This window comes from Lithobates pipiens, unplaced genomic scaffold, assembly GCF_037356315.1.
Source record: "Lithobates pipiens isolate NorthernLeopardFrog02 unplaced genomic scaffold, aLitPip1_a1.2 Scaffold_18, whole genome shotgun sequence".
Lineage (NCBI taxonomy): Eukaryota > Metazoa > Chordata > Amphibia > Anura > Ranidae > Lithobates > Lithobates pipiens.
Window position 1 is genome coordinate 449,919,555 of NW_027507758.1, and position 18,423 is coordinate 449,937,977.

Here is an 18,423-nt window from a genome sequence, read left to right on the forward strand (position 1 = left end):
TGTGGTTAAACCGAAGTCAATCTACTGATTAAGTTCTGTACAACTGCCCTGCTGGAAATGTCCTCTCAATTAGCTCTGCAGGCTATAGACTGCAGTGCTGACCAGTGTATTCTGATGGTGGGGAAGCTTCCTTGCTGTCAGAATACAACAACGCGGTGGGGAGGATTCCCCCATCCACCTCAAATGTGTGGATGGGGAATTGGGTCAGTTTTTATGTTCAACCTGCTGGTTGAACAAAATAAATTGCCCGATCTACAGCCAGCTTTACAGAGGGAGTGAGACATCTCCATAGGAGTTGGGCACACATGGGAGCTACTAGAGTATTTGAGAGACATGATCTTTTATTCAACTTGTTATGGTCTAACTAAAACTTAATAAGGGTATAGGCAGACTGATACCAAGAGAGGTTTGACTGATATAACTACGAAAGCCATGCAGGTCCAGAGTGTGAAACTGGTAGTTATTTAAAGGGTGGAGTATATTGACCAATTCAATAGTCAAGAGCCATAATCTTTCCAGAGTTTTAGGATTTTTGTACTTAATGGACTGTAATGAGGTATGACGTCTCTCACTACAAAAAAATATTGTACTGATTTCAAATTCCTTGTGTTATGCCCACTGCATTCTGAATATAAATCTTAAAGAGAGTCTATAGAAAACATACAACTAGTCTATTTGAGTTATTGCCAAGCTTTAACAGCTCTCTGTACACAGAACAAAGAGGCTTAAGGCCAGCTAAGCAGCAAAAACAACATATTTATATTACATCCCTGATTTTGAGTTCATGCACCTTGATATAAAAAGAGCTTTTCTCTGGTCCCATTAAAATGATAGGTGAGGAAGGATATTTTACTGAAGAATTGGAATGTATAAAATAAATGTAGGAGGGCAGGTATCTAACTTTACTGCTATTTGCTTTTCCAGCCTTGACTTGCTGTAAATGTCAGACCGCAAGTGTCGTTATCTATAAACTCATTATCTGACAATTAACAAAAATTACTAATTTTTGATACTCTCAGGTTAAGCCACAAATATAGAACTGAATGCAAATCAACTTAATAAATTTAATGAAAAGATGGAAAAAGCAATAATATGCATTTAACCACAACATCCCATCATAAGCAACTATCTTCAATTGTAGTCAATGAGAAGGTAATTTTGATTGGTAAGGGTTACAGTACTTTACATTCTTTGTCCGAAAAAACTGAAACCATTTCTGGAAAAAGGTAAAACAAGCACGATATGTAACTACAAACACCTTACAGTACTAGCCCCAAGAATTTTATAGAAATATGATAATATATAAAAGATTCTAGGTACCCGAAATGCCCCAAAATAGCCTCTAAACAGATTGGATGGATAGAGAGCATTTCACTATGGCAGTTCAGGGTGGGAACAAGTTTATGTTCTACTATCAAGAAGTTAGTGCTTGCATAGGAATCATCTCCCAGGGTGATGTTGAAAGTCAATTTGAATTCTAGTACTTTATGGTACCAATAGTTTGTTGCCAGTCAGCAGCGGTCTGTGTTCAAGAAAGGCACAACTGTTTTCTCACTTCAATAAATCAAAATTAAAAAACATAGTTCATATCAAATATTATTTAGGCATGGTACTAAATTCCTGCCACAGATAACTGGGAGGGGGGGGGGGGTTAATTTTATTCATATAAAGTCACAATTGTCTTCCTTAATTCCCTTTCTCTGCAATCTTAAAAAAACAAAACTATAACTATTAAATATAGTAACAATACAGTTATATTCCAGCACAATATATAACATACACAGAAGTAATTATAAGATATTTTAGAAATAGTTAAAGCTATACCATTCTCCTGCTATATGTATATATGCATATCATTTATATTATTTTTTATATATCTTCACAGTTTATTTATCTTTTGGCCAAATACATTTTTTAAGGAAACAAATAGGTAATCAAGATTATGTTGATATACTTGACCCTTATAGTAAAAAAAATGATTGAGTTCCTATTTCCATATATCAAGTATAGTCATGTCATGATTTATCTATAGATCTTTAAAAACAAATCAAAACACAACCAAACTATGGTCATTGCTGCAACACATGAAGTTTCTTCAGTGGCCTATATAAATCAGCTCACGGTTATTTGTGTTTTTATTCAGATTTGGGTCTTGCAAGCATACAAGCTATCATGAAAGCACTATAGAGACAACTGTTTGGCTGTTAAAATAGAACTCAAATTGTAACTGTAAATTGCTAGGTGGTAGAAGAGGCAATGAAAAAAAATGCTCTAATAAAAAGCTTTTTTTTACATTTCTTTTACACATGTATATTGCCAGCAATGTGTGGGCAGAATGTAAAATGCCAAGAATGGAGCGAGGTGCTGGTATAATGCAATTCCATCACAGATAAATGGAAGCATCATCACTGGACACCGCCATCACTGAAGCAGAAAGGCAAAAGAATGAAGAAATATCTGAAAAGATGGCAACATCGATGGAGAACACAAAGCCCTCATCAGTGGAAGAGGGCAAAACAAGATGAATATCTTCTATAATGTGCAAGTATGTACTCTGTGTGTTATGCTGACTCAGTGGTTTCAGTACTTTCCACATCACTGACCTGGAAATAGCATGCATATTAGATAATTCGGGGGTAAAATCATAGGTCCTTGCTTCCGATCGCTGTACATTTTCGAAGTGAGAAACAAATACGAAGTAGCAGTGTGTGCAGAAAAACAAGATACCCAAAGCAACTTGTACTTTAAAGTTAAACCTGTAAATTCTAATTTATTTAAAAAAAAGTTGCCTATTAAATTTCATTCAAATCATAATAAACTGATGTGTTTGGTAGTACTAGTGTACGGCGCTTTCTATTACCATACAACCAAAAGACACATACATCTGGGATACAGTCTGTAGTCATCTCATTCACTGGAAACCCGATGACATTCCCAAGGCACTCTTCTGAGGCACTCCTATTGGAGCTGAACGTTTATGACACAGAAGTGTATACATTCACCAGAGACCAGGCACTTCAAGAAGTCATAATAAGGCCCAATAGAAACTTTTGGACACCAGCAATATCACTAAAGTTATCTGAGAATCTAAGGCAATGTTTGTAGGAAAGCAATCAGTCTTTTAAAAAAGAATGTCAGTAATAAAATGTATAGTTTACCATGGCCATATAGTCAATCTAAACACCATATATTTTGAGTCCATTTTTTAAAATGATCCTTTGCTCATTTCTCCTCTCTGAAAAGAATTCAGGTACAAAGAGGTCTCTAGACAGCAGCCAGTTTTAACAGATGATGTACCTAATCAGCATCTCTTAATTAAGTTGGCTGTGCTCAGCGTTCTTTCTGCCCAACTCTATGACTGACTTAACTTTCATGACTGTCTTTGATGTTTGAAACAGAACCCACTGTGAAAAGCAGGATACTTAAACTCAATTCTCAACTTTTAAACTTTGAATTATAGATTTGTTTATTGACAAATGTCAATCATGTGTTGGGTTACCTGCACTTCTAATCTACAGATCATTCGGCTGGGACAATAGATAAATGTAAAGTTAATATAATTATATATGTAATTACATTTGTTTTTGTGTTGTTTGTAATTCATTAGTTTTACTATCTGAGCCTGGAGTTCTGCTTTAACAAACTGCTCAGAGCAGGTTTCCTTTAATACTACATATTAGATCTGTATGTTCCCCTCTGGAAAGTCGATGTGAGCTTGCTTAGACCTTCTATCCAGTGAAAAATCAAATCCCCCAAGTCCGAGGTCAACATCCTGTACATTATCTCTGCTCTGTACTAAAACAGGACTTGGCTGTTCTTTTCCCTGCTCTGCAGAGTGAGGCATACTGGATGATGATGTATCTTCATAAGCTGCTGTCAGTTCATCATGGTTAACGATGCAGTCTGTATCCTCTTCTTTTAGTCCTTCCTGTTTAAGCACAATTTCATATGTCTTAGAAACAAACACAATGCACCAATATATACAAATATAATTCCTATTAAATTTAATTTAGTAAGAGTAAATGGAAAACCCGGGGTGAGGGATGAAGGCATGGGTATGCAGTAAATAGTAGCTGAATTCTCATAGAAGTATTAGCATGGGGTTATTGAAACTCTATACAATTCCCAACCCATCTGTTTTAAAACCCATACAAATTCCAAGCTCTGGGCAACAGAAACCTACTAGTAGAGGTAGGCAAATGGATTCCCCATGTTTGGAATCTAAACTGATCAAGACAATTTACAAGGTTCTTTTCAAACTAAATTATAGATTTTTCTACACAAACTCAGAGAATTTCTAAATAGACCATCGATGTAATGATCGGCTGATCACAAAGCAATTTTGTTGGTTTTACTAGTAATATACTCTACCACTGAACTAAATTATACTTTGTTATATTTTAATGATACTCTTGTACAAATATTAGTATTATTGTACAATTGTTATATCTAAGATCCAATAAAAGCTTATTGTTTAAAAAAAGAGAATAACTATCACAGTCTGACCCTGGTACATTTTCTTAATGCCAGTGTATATCGTTTACACTTTGTTTTATCCCTTTGTTTTAATTCTTTCACTTGGAAAGAGAGACTGGTATACTCTAGTAGACACCATGTGAATCTTGACAGAGCAGGATGCTGCTTCTCCATTAGAATTCAGCAGAATGCTGCAGATATAGCGCACAGGAAGATGGGTCCCAACACTGTGGTGCTCCCAAGGAGAGGGAGACTATGCAAAAGGGAAGATGGCTGACAAGTGCTGTGTAATGTGCTGCTTTCACATAATGATTGTTATGGTACATACAACATATATGTGATTGGCAAGGAAATGGCAAGCAATCCCAGATAATATGTCTATGTCATGTGATGTGTCAATGTGATTTTCAGGAGAAACACCAGTAAAGTGCAGTAACTCTACCTTATGTGTGGACATTCCTTTTTTTTTTATATAAAGGCTAATGTAGGGGATGTAGAGGGAAGGCCGCTGGCAAGGAGATGGGTACAATATACAGTAGAGAAGGTAGAGGGCTACAAGCAGGTGGCTTGTTGTGCTATCATAGAAGAAACGGGGTAGGGACTTGCACCTGTTAGTGCCGACACCCATCCAATCAGAAGCCCCCTTACACACAGGCAATACTGCTTTTGCCCCCCCCCCGCCAGTTTTAGACACAGCTCCCACAGTTCCGGTCCTTTTTAAACAAAAAAAAAAGGGAGGTTTTTTTTTTATAGTTAACACAGATAATTCATCAGCCAATTTATTAACATTTCACTTTTTTTTTCCATTCTTTTGTTTAATTTTCAGACATTCATATTACTTACTGCATAAGCCTTTGGACTGGTCAGCACTTGAGCTATGGAATGGCACCACTGAGGCAATGTGCTTGTCAAAGGAGGTCCACTATGTGTTAGTATTGGCTTGAGGTATCTGTGAATCAGTTAAGGATATAAAACAATGTAGAAAGCTGTCAAAATGCACATTATTTTCCACAAAGTATTGAAAAAGGAAACATTTTATTCATGTCCCAGGCCCTGTGTAGCTCTGTTCACTGACAGCTCTGAAACACAATTATATGATCTCGCTCAGCTCATCTGCCGGGAATCCTGACCTTCTCTAGAATGTAATGAACTGCAGTCTACAGTAAGGCAATGATTGCTGAGTTGTTCTGAGCTGGTATTGTACTATTTATCTTTGCTAAGAATACTTACACCCAAGACAGCGCTTTTATGGTGTGCCAAAAAGGTAAAATGGTTTTCAAGTTACAGGCAACTCCTCATTTCTAGCAAAGTAATATCAAATTTTCCAATAACTAAATGTACAAAATTAGCAAGGTAAAGACCCTTCCTTGCAGCAGAAAAATGTCAGCTCGAATACAATTGGCTGCACTAGACAATAAAGACACTTCAAATACACTTCTTAGCCCACGTACACACGGTCGGAGATTTTGCCAACCAAATCCGTCGGATTTTGCCAGTCGGATTTAGTCCGACGGATTGTGTCCGAAACTGTTGCATACACACGGTCGGGCCAAGTTGGCGAAAAATCCGATCTTTCAGAACGTGATGACGTAATTTCGTTACGATGGGACTACATTCAGGCTAGTAGCCAATAGCTTTGATGTAGGAATTTGATCTGAGCATGCGTGGCACTTGGTCCGATCAAAATGCTCTACACATGATCGGATTAGGTCCGTCCGGTCCAGTTGGTCGGGAAATATTTCCAACATGTTGGAAATTTGGATCGGACGGAGATTCGGACGGAATCAGTCTGATGCATACCACACACAGTCGGATTATCTGACGACGCGGTCCGATAAGACTCATTCCGACAGATTCTCCGACCGTGTGTACAAGGGCTTACTCCTCCGTTTGTATAAAACAAGTGGCGTGTCCTATGCTTATCTATTTCCTTTGCTATTAGGCAGCTAAAAAGACTATGTCACAAACTAGTACAATAAAAATAAAAAGTAATGTGAATAGGAAAACTTATCAACTTTTACAGCTTTTGCAGTTTCATCTGCCAAGGCTGCTCCACCAAGGTCATTGGCTTTACTCACTCAACCTCGGGTTCTATTTAAGATGGAGGTAGTTTTACTCCTCTTTATTTGTAAAGGACCGGAAATGAAAAGCCTTCAAGTCAGAGAAAGGTAATCCCATAATGATCACAACAGGTGACTAAAAATTATCATTCGGTTGCCTTGTGCAACCAAATGGGAACATCTAAAATGATAGACAGGGATATATGGTACACATACTATATTCAACAATGCATAAAATATCCTTAAAATAATATAACAGTGCAATAATATAACAGTGCATTTCTTTCTGCAAAATTGTAAATACATCAAATGTCCAATATTATCAATAATTGTGAATAAATCAAATGTCCACAATTTCTTCAGTTATCCTTGCTTCTTGACATATTGATAACCTTTAACCACCTCAATACAGTGCACTTACACCTCTTTCCTGCCCAGACCAATTTTCAGCTTTCAGCGCTCTCACAGTTTGAATGACAATTGCTCAGTCATGCAACACTGTACCCATATGAAACTTGCGTCCTTATTTCCACACAAATAGAGCTTTCTTTTGGTGGTATTTAATCACTAGTGTTTTTTTTATTTTTTGTGCTACAAATAAAAAAAAATGTAAATTTTGTGAAAAAAAGTGCCTTTTTCTTTTATTCTGTCATACAATTTTGGTAATTAGTAATTTTTCTTCATACATTTTGGCCAAAATTTATACTGCTATATATCTTTGGTAAAAATAACCCAAATTAGTGTATATTATTTGGTCTTTGTGAAAGTTATAGAGTCTACAAACTATGGTGCCAATCATTGAAAACTGATCACATCTGATCAGGCCTTCAGTACATCAGGTGTATCTCATTTCTTGAGACACTAACAAGTCAGGAAAGTACAAATACCCCCAAATGACCCCTTTTTTAAAAAGTAGACATTCCAAGGTATTAAGTAAGTAGCATGGGGAGTTTTTTAAGTTGTCATTTTTTCCACAATTCTCTGCAAAATGAAAATTTTATTTTATTTTTTTACAAAATTGTCATATTATCAGGTTATTTCTCACACACAGCATATGCATACAACAAATTACACCCCAAAATACATTCTGCTACTCTTCCTGAGTATGGCAATACCACATGTGTGAGACTTTTACACAGCCTGGCCACATACAGAGCACCAAAATTGAAGTAGCACCTTCAGGCGTTCTACGAGCAAAAATGACACATCTCATTTCACAACCACCTATTACACTTTTAAAGGCCCTGGAGCACCAGGATAATAGAATTTCCCACAAAATCACCCAATTTTGGAAAGCAAACACCCCAATGTATAATCTATGAGGCAGAATGAGTCTTTTGAAAGGTTCATTTTTTTCCAGAAGTTTTTGGAAAATGTGGAAAAAAAATGAAATCTCATTTTTTTTTTTTACACAAAGTTGTCAATTTAGAAGATATTTCTAACGCATAGCATGTATAAAGCAAAAGTTACACCCCAAAATACATTCTGCTACTCTTCCCAAGTATGGCGATACCACATGTATGACGCTTTTACACAGCCTGGCCACATAGAGAGGCCGAACATTGAAGTAGTACCTTCAAGCATTCTAGGAACATAAATTACACATCTCATTTCATTCCTACCTATCACACTTTTGAAGGTCCTGGAGCACTAGGACAGTGGAATTACACATAAAATTACCCCATTTTTGAAAGCAAACACCCCAACGTATATTCTATGAGGCATGGGCTGCAAATGGATACTTGGGTACTCTGATGGGCTGGTGACAGGTACTCAGGTACTCTGATGGCCTCGGTGTGTGAGGAGGAGAACCCGGTAACATCTCGTTACCGCGGTTTGTTTACATTTAGTGATCGGCTGTGAAAGGATAACAGCCGATCACATGAGTGAACAGCCGGCCAATGGCTGTTTACCAGCATCGGAGACAAGCAGTGTTCCTGGGAACACAATGCCCCGATGTGCACGGGCAGCGCACTCGCCATCACGTGCTTGTGTCATGCACAGTGGGGCAGGATCCATCTATGATCAGCCGTGACTTCATCACGGTCGATCACGTGGTAAACAGCCATACCCAATGACTGTTCACCCCCTCAGTGGCAAGCGGTGTCTACTTGACACGCCGCCACCGAATGAACAGGGATGCACGCGCATTCCCTGTTTAAATGGGAGGACGTCATATGACGTCCTCCAGCCACAAGAGCTGTGCGGTCGGCAAGCAGTTAAAGCAAGACACCCATCCATGCTTGTAACTGTACCACTATTAACTGTGCCACCACTACCAGATGTGTTCTCACCTGAAGCCCATGATTTTACAGTAAATTCAGGGTCATAAAGCGCTTATGTTACCCTTGTGGATACTTTTGTTGCGGATGTTATTCCCAGTCAGTGAATAAATTGGTTTTCTTCACTTCTTCCTCACCATAGTGATATCATATACTATCATAGGTACTCTCCAGCTCTATCCTCTGCTCAGCAACATACAGGGAAAAAATTGCCAAAATAGTATGTTATCATTAAAACTATTTATTTCCCACTATCCATTGCAAAAATATACTCACATTAAGATGTACTAAATTGCTCCATATATTGCCAGTATTATGAAAACATGTACAGTCAGAATATATAAACCAGCATTCTCTGGTCTAGTAACCACTAATCCGAATACTATGAATGTCATGATGTCATCCAGCCCCTCCCCTACATGTTATGTCACAGGGAACACATGACTTCCTCAGGGGGTCTTGGGAAGATCAAAAAGGACAGTGATATTTCGAGATGAGGCTGATTGGATGGATGTGGATGGCTTTGTATGTTGTTTTGAATTTTGTACTCTAGGTGAGAGGAAGCCAGTGGAGGCGTTGGTAGAAAAAGTTGGTGGACACTGTATGGTTGGATAGGTGGATGAGTCTGGCAGAAGCCTTTATTAAAGACTGAAGGAGGGGGGCAGCCTGGGTAGAGGTAGGCCAACAAGAAGGGGGTTGCAATAGTTGTGGAGAGAGATAACAAGGGAGTAAATTTAAAGTTTTGTGATGTAATTTATTAAAAAGGGGTGACTTCTTAAAATGTTGCAGAGATGAAGGCAGTACAATTTGAACAGATTGAATGTGTGGCCAAAGAGAAAGGTCATTGTTCAGGCTAACACATAAAGCAGTTGAGTATATTTGTCTAGTTGTACTATATTGGGAAAGACTTATTTTTATATTTTTTAGGTTGTTATGGTACACAAAGTCAATTCACTAGTGGCCATGCTAACTATGGCATATAACTAAATAAAACTCATCATCTGGGTCAGATATTGCTGCTGTCTCCTCCATGCTAAGATTTCCAAATATAGGTATATTTTTCCCTGAAAAACAACATTAATATTGCTAAACATGAACAAGTGCAAAGAATAGCAAGCATTCATGAGAACCACACATAATAAATATATAAAGAAAGAATGTTCTGGTGAATGCTGTCTGGAAATCCAATGACAGTTCTTTACAAAGTAAACACATGTTGCTTTCATCTGAAGCTAAGAATCTCTTCAGAACCCCATAATAAATGTATAAAAATTGTGGTCTTTACATACAGATTTCCTTGTCTTCCCTTTGATGTAGATAAAAAGAAATCTCTAGTGGGTTTGGAAAGAAGGAAAGGTGAAGAATGACGTGTTGTCCACAACAACCTAAGGAACCAAGTCATGACTTTGTTTCATTTTGGTAAGAAACCAAAGTAATGCAAAGCCAGGTAAAACAATACTTGTTATTTCTTGTGTATTGTACTTCCTATTGCCATGTCCATACAGTATAGATGGAGACCAAAGCAGGGACAGAAGAATGTATAGTGGTTATTAGCTTTTTAACATAACAAGGAGGAAAGGTAGGACAAAGGTACTAAGGTACCCCCCAGATTCAGTGGACGTAAGGGAAGAGGTGTCGGAATCCTTCTAGCCTCACATAGCACCTTTCAGGTACTTCAGCCACCTCCCTCTCTGTCACACTCCTCTTTCGAAGCACACTGCATTTGTCTTTTTACTCCAGTTTCTCTAAGGATAGCTGTGATCTACAGCCCCCCCCCTGGACCAGTATCAACCTTTCTTGATGACTTCTCTGCCTGTCTACCCTACTTTCTTTTCTCTGAAATCCCCACAATTCACGTCTTTGGTCTCCGTGACTGTGCTCTTTGCTGGTTCTCTTCCTACTTATCCAACCGCACCTTTAGCGTTTCTTAGAACTCTACTTCTTCTTCTCCTCTTCCTTTCTCTGTTGGGGTCCACCAAGGTTCTGTTCTTGAACCTCTTCTATTTTCAATCTACACCTCCTCCCTGGGTCAACTGATAGCCTCCCATGGCTTCCAATATCACCTCTATGCTGACGACACCAAAATCTATTTCTCTACCCTTCAGCTCACTCCCTGTGTCTCCTCATGTATCACTAATTTACTATCAGATATATCAGTCTGGATGTCACACCACTTCCTCAAACTCAATCTATCCAAAACCGAACTTATAATTTTTCCTCCCTGATATGCCCCTTCCCCTGATCTCTCTGTCAAAATCGATGGCACAACTATAAGCCCATCCCCACATGCCAAGGTTCTAGGTGTAGTCCTAGACTCTGAACTTTCCTTCAAGCAACACATTCAATTACTGTCCAAATCCTGCCGCCTCAACCGCCGCAACATCACCAAAATACGCCCCTTTCTAACCAATGACACAACAAAGCTCTTAATTCACTCCCTGGTCACCTCTCGCCTCGACTACTGCAACTCCTTTCTCATTGGCTTACCTCTACATAGTCTATCACCTCTTCAATCCATCATGAATGCTGCTGCCAGACTCATCCACCTTACCAATCGCTCTGTGTCTGCTACTCCTCTCTGTCAGTCCCTCCACTGGCGTCTGCTCAGCCAAAGAATTAAGTTCAAAATACTAACTACCTACAAAGCCATACACAATTTTGCTCCCAGCTACATCACTAGCCTAGTCTCTAAATAACAGCCTAATTGTTCTCTTCGTTTCTCTCAAGACTTCCTTCTCACCTCCTCCCATGCTCACCTCCAGGACTTTTACAAAGCCTCTCCAATCCTATGGAATGCCCTACCCGTATCTGTCTGCTTATCTCCCACTTTATTAGCTTTTAGACGATCCTTGAAAACCCTTCTCTTCAGAGAAGTATATCCTATCCACACCTAACAACTGTATTTTAATTTTGAATAAGAAAAGAAAAAGCACTCACATTGCCTCATCCGCAAATATTGGAGAAATAATAAAGAAAAAAAGGATTTCAAAGAAAACCTGTGGTCAGACTTTAAAGGCACAACAAACTACTCTGGGAGTACAAAAAATTATTTAGCATTTATTGAAAAATAAATAAAGTACGGTATAAAGACCAAAAACATGAAAGAAATAATAAAAAATCACATGTACAGATAATATCTGTATATGTGATTTTTTATTATTTCTTTCATGTTTTTGGTCTTTATACTTTATGTATTTTTCATACATGTCATGCCAACTATAATAAAGGTATATATGTATCTAAATTAGTAAGTAGTATATTCAGTAATAACCTATAAATAAAGGTAAGGTATTGTTATCGTATAATAGAGTCAATGAGAATGTGGACAGGGACGCAAACAGAAAAGAAAAGGGAAAGTGTAAGAGAGAGTGATAGTATCAGGGACCAGGCAGGGGGCCGACCATGGCAAAAAGAAGAGTTGAACACAGCATGTGTTTGCATTCTGAATTGTCCCAATAGCCATACATGTCATGACAATTATAATAAAGGTATATATGTATCTAAATTAGTAAGTAGTATATTCAGTAATAACCTATAAATAGAGGTAAAGTATTGTTATCATATAATAGAGTCAATGAAAATGTGGGCAGGGACGCAAACAGAAGAGAAAAGGGAAAGTGTGAAAGAGAGTGGGAGAAAAGAGTGAACAAGTGAAATAGAAAAGGTGATGGGGAAAAACGGAAATAGACAAATGAGTCTCTTAATGTGTCCCGGGCAGCAAAAGCTAATGGATGGGTCGGCGGTAGCAAGCGGGGAATTGGATCGAATTGGCAGCCGTAAAATCCCATGCTGCAGGACTGGATATAAGGAAGTTGCCGGCCGGTACTCACTGACCGTAAAGACTGGGCCACGACTTCCACCCATCCTCAGTATTGTTCTCATTTACGTCATGGTGTTATTTAGTGGGGGAGTAGTCGTCCAACATGGTCTGGATGGACATTTTGTAATTTTTTGAATAATGTGTCATATTTTCATTAAATTCATTGTTTTTATTTATCAGGTTACCCCTTGAATAAAACTGTGGCCATTGTTTAAATTTGTTAGCTGGTGGTCTATGGGCTCTTTATTACTACTATCCTTTTGTGCTAGTCCATGTTAATGCACCTTCTTGGTTCATATTTTACGTGCAAACATTGTATTAGTATCATATGTCTTATTTTTATAATATTTGCATTTGAATAATTTGGTATTATTTTGCACTGGCTATTGCTTAGATTTAACAGATATGTAATGTATGTATGAATATTGGTGCATATACAGTAAATCGATGAGTGGATAAGTATATACATGTATTTATTGCTGTTGCTACCATGTTCAATATCATTGTATTAAATATGATGATAATAAAGAATCTAATCTAATCCTGAAGATAATTTTACACCAGCTGTAAAGTAAACAATATTTATGATTAAAGGAATGTTAGAATTTGTTCATTTATTCTATGTAACTATATGCTGAAAAGAGGCTATGGAAATTTCGCACAGCGACCACAATATGGTTCTTAATTACCACAAAGGATGCTTGTATTTTGATCATACATGCTTTGTGTGATGTTATAAGCACTTCTAAAAAATGTACCTGATTAATACAGTAGCTCATTTAATCCTAGACCATCAGCTAAGGCTGCATTCACACCTGAGCGTAGCGTTTTCAAGCAGAAAATCACGCGAATTTACCGCGATTCTGTGGCATTTTTTACCGCGATTCGCAACATTTTTTACCATGATTTGCCGCGATTTTGTGCAGGGCAAAAGGTCACCAATGTTAAAAGAAGAAAAACACCCAAATCTGCTCAATTCGAGCGACAAAAAAGGGTCCGAAACTTGTTTGAGCTTCAGGCGTTCGGCTTCAGGCGACATGGAGTGGAGATGTGAACCATCTCCATTGAGAATAATAGATTTTTTCCCCTCTAGCGTTTTGTAGCTTCAGGCTTCAAGCTACAAAACGCTCAGGTGTGAATGGGGTCTAAATGTAATAACTACAAAGCAAGAGTATGCAAAGTGATAAATGAATCTTAGGCTTTCAAAACTTTTCACCATGTATCCAAACACAAGTGACTTATGAAGACATTAGTATGAGTTTCTTCCATTGCTTTTCTGGTTTTTACTTTATACACGGTGGTGAAGCCCAGGAGAACTGAGGAAAAACTAGCATGGAACCAAGTATTAACATGCAACCCTAGATTTACAATTATTTGCTGCAAATAATTGGTTTTATTGTATGTAGTCGTTTTTTGTTTTTTTTCCATCCATTCCAGGCTGTTAGAAAGCCACTTTACAGTGACAGCCAATAGTTGAATAATTGCCACGTTCCATGCACAGAAAATAAATATTTTGTACGATTCCTGAACGTAAATTCTTTTTTCCAGATACATATGTTGGAGGAAATACAAATAAAAACTGTCAGCAATGAAAATACTTACCAAGAGTAATGGGATGATTGCTATTTTAGCCTGCTAAGTGACAACTAATTACTAAAGCAAATTTAAAACCAAGAATAAATGTTGAATGTATTGCAGATTTCTTTTTTAAGATGTGGTGGCTGAATTACATAGTTACTTAGTTACATAGTTAGTAAGGTTGAATAAAGACATCAGTCCATCTAGTTCAACCTGAGTGTCTACAATTGTCCCCATAGCTGTACATTGCACACTCACATCGGTCCCTACCCTCAAGGAGCCCACAATCCAAGGTCCCCATTTATATACTAGGGCCAATTTTGGACAGAAGCCAATTAACCTACTTGCATGTCTTTGGAGTATGGGAGGAAACCAGAGTACCCAGAGGAAACCCACACAGGCACAGGGAGAACATGCAAACTCCAGGTAGGTAGTGTCGTGGTTGGGATTTGAACCAGCGACCCTTCTTACTGCTAGGTGAGAGTGCTGACCACTACACCACTGTGCCACCCTAAATTCCTTTTTGTTCTCCATTATTTTTACATGGTGATCTTGTCAGGAAAACACTTCCTTTTCTAGGAATACAACCCTACTGTACCTAGGAGAAGAAACACTTTCTCCTTAGGAAGTGAGTGTGTTAGGACTATATAACAATTCCCCCTCTCCATAACATAGAGGGAGGTGTATTGTAGTGAATGGAGATAACTGGAAACAATGCTAACCGATAACCGACTACAGAGGAAAAGAGCAAAGGAAGTAATCAGCTAACAGGATTTCTGGCTGAATGAACAGCAGTTATTTTTTTTTTGCATTTGTTGTTCAGACATAACAAAATTCTTTCAATTGTATATTTAACAGATCAGGAGGGAAGAGACATTTATTGTTATAGTTTACATACGTTATAATACAATTATTCACTGCTTGTAGCACAGCTTGCATCACAATTTTATCCTGTCCCCCACAACTTCAAAACGCCCTGTATGCCACTGTACCCTAAAAAATACTCAATCTAAAGATAATAAGGACTACTAGAAGCCTTGAAGCCGCTTTGATTTTTCCACATGATTCAACCTTGAATAGCTATTGATTTTAATGTATCCCCAAAGCAAGAGCAAAATCGCAGTATAAAAATCCAAACAGCCCTCTGTCTTGCAGATCGCTCAGATCTACTTCAAAGTTACATCCAAATAGTTAATTAGTGAAAATCCAAGCAGACCTCTTCAGTACTTGTTCTGGGTTCACAAAGTAACATGTATCTGCTTTTTCATGAAAGTGAAACTCCCATTGATATACCCTGATTATTCCCAGGGATCTTAGCCATTGTGATGCTAAAAGCAGTTACAAAATGTCAATTTGGGTCCAAGAGAACATGCTCATATCCAGTTTCAAAACAAAAAGTTTAATTTTGCAGGCTTGACAGGTCACCTACCCTCCATTCTGTGTATTCTTTCTTATCTTTCCTGACTTCTTGTCAAATTTGTTAATTACATTTTAACAATTAGTATACATAAGTACATATGGTGGCAGCAAAAGAAAAGATCACATATATGGTAATAATATTGAGTTGTAGTTCCAACATAAACTAAAAGTAGTTTAACGAAAACAATTTTATTATGGATCTAACTATAACTACTAAAGATTGTGTCATACATTGTATAAGGGAGGATAAAATCAACTTAGACCAGGTTAATATAAGACGACCTTAGATAATAAAAAAAAAGGTCTTAATTATTATCAAGAGTATAGTTTTTAAATAAAAAAATAAATAAAAAAAAATAACTTATTATAGAATCTAAAATTGTGTACTACATATTGGAACTATATACAATTGATATAATTATAACCAAGGAAATAAAAGTTATGCTACCAGAACTATATAAAGAGTAAATTGAAAAAGGGGAGAGAGAGAATAGGGGGACAAAGAGAGAAAGACGATAAAAGAAAAAGTAATCTTAGGTAGGAGAAAACATAGATAGGGAAGAAAGAAATGAGAGGTAGTAGGGGTCCCTGGGGTAGTACATGGTAATAAACACATACCATGAAAGCAGAGAATGGAAGTACAATAGGTGCTGCCGATATTGTGTTTCCAGCGCGATACTGTTGCGCTGGTTCCCAGCGACAGGCTTCTCTAACCAGCGCGATCCCGCTGTGCTGGTTCTCGTGCTGGCTGCAATATGAAAATTTCATTTTCCTATAGTAGCGAGAGCGAGAGAGCGGCGATAATGTTGCCTCACTCATGAAGCCTGCATGCCTTCTCGGGGGCATACCAGGCCCTTAGGTCCAGTAGGGATTTTAAGGGGAATCCCCTACGCCAAAAAAAACGACGTGGGGTCCCCCCAAAATCCATACCAGACCCCTATCTGAGCACACAGCCCGGCCGGTCGGGAAAGGGGGTGGGGACGAACAAGCGTCCCCCTCCTGAGCCGTACCAGGCCGCGTGCCCTCAACATGGGGGGTGCCTTGGGGAAGGGGGGCCACACGCCCCCCCACCCCAAAGCACCTTGTCCCCATGTTGATGAGGACAAGGGCCCCCCCTGTCACATGGTGACCCCATCCCCTTATGATGTCACAGTCCTGGAGGATGCTGGGACTGTGACATCGTAAGGGGATGGGGTCACAATGTGACATCAACCGGTGACCCCGCCCCTTGTCCCTATATAAGTCGCCGCACACCGTGTCCCTTGCATTACGGCCGGGGGTATATGGTTGTCGGGTACATGGTTGAGCATCTAATCTGCTGACCTTATTGGTTTGGATGGCATTTTAGAATGACAAGTTTGGGTTTTTCTATGACATTCTACATGTTTATTCATTGATGTATTGTTACAACTTATTTTTGTTGAGCATGTTCATATGATATATGCACTTTTTCTATTTTTTGTATATTAATAAAGTTGGCACTACTGTGTCTTTTAATACATTTTTGACTCTATACACATTTTCTATTCTGCCATTTAAAAAGTCCAAGGGGGTGACCCCCAATGCAATTGATGCATGTTTTCTGTAATGTTACTAAGGATGTTGGCAGTTTAATCCACACAATATTCAATTCTCAATAATGTATTTATTTTTCTTATAATAGATGAAATAAGGAGTTCAGGGGTCATGACTTTTGAGATCAAAATGTGATCAATATGGGAAAATTATTTATGGGGATGAAAATAAAAAGTAAATTAGACCCTAGCAGGAATGATTTCACAGCAAGAATCTAATAAAGTGTTTTGTTGAAGAAAGTTGTTGGAACTTGCCAGATTGAGAACTATTTGCAATAGGAGTTGGGTTTTTATCCAAAAAAGGATAAAGGACTTTAGTCGAATCTCCACAGATTAAAAGTTTGCCAGTTTTATGAGTATAAATTACCTGTTATAAATGGGAGAGGAATGAGGAAGTTTTGTTAGGAGCATAGTAGGATGCCACTGTGATTAGAGAATCAAATAGATATCCCGTGAGTATAAGATAGCCACCTTCTGGGTCTTTGATCTATGTAAGAAGGGAAAAGGGTGTAGTATGATGAAATGCTATTAGCCCCCCTTGTTGTTTCGTTTTAGCAGAGAAACTTAGGGATAAGCTGAACCAAAATATTATAAATGGGTTTCTTGGAGGCATACATGTGCTTTTGAGGAAGCTAAGGAGCGAAAAAGTTTGCTTTGTGGGATATTTAGACCTTGTACGTTTAACGTAAGGACATTTAAGGGGGCCATCGGTAAATCTTATAGGAAATATAGTAGTATACTGCATTCATAGATTGTGAGTCCACAATTACCTGGGGGGGGGGCAAGAACCAAGAGGGGATTAGAGACAGAATAAAGAGGAAGAAAGAGAGAGTAAGAGTAGGGCTAACTCAGAGGCCTAGTATCTATGCGAGGAGGTCTTCCAATAATAGGTCAGAATGGAGGTTTATCTTAGCACAGAAAGATAGGGGGAGTAGTGATCCCAATGACCTAAATCTATATACAGAAAAAGAGAAATACTGGGACACTCAAGTTCGGCTGTTGAGAAAAAAAAAAATTAAATAAAAGCTTAATTAGCTATTAACAACTATACTGTAACCCTAGGGAAAAAAATACATTAAAATAAGAAATGGTATAGTTTGCATAGCAATATTACTTATCATATGATTGCCAGTAATGAAGAAGGAAAATAGTGATATTGATAAACAGGATCATTAAATATAAAACAATAGAAGTACTTTCATTTAAAAAAAAAT

General features: G+C 38.1%; 1 protein-coding gene across 1 annotated transcript in view; it reads right to left on the bottom strand.

The window, feature by feature from the left end:
- Window positions 1-1,044: 1,044 nt before the first annotated feature.
- The window catches only part of SLC9A9 (solute carrier family 9 member A9), a 1,026,444-nt gene continuing 1,009,065 nt past the window's right edge, over window positions 1,045-18,423 (bottom strand). The window contains exons 15-16 of the mRNA XM_077488236.1: window positions 5,320-5,425; window positions 1,045-3,928 (exon numbers count right to left, since the gene is read on the bottom strand). Coding sequence (XP_077344362.1) covers window positions 3,677-3,928; window positions 5,320-5,425 — 358 coding nt within the window. The 3' untranslated portion in view covers window positions 1,045-3,676. The remainder of the gene's footprint in view (window positions 3,929-5,319; window positions 5,426-18,423) is intronic.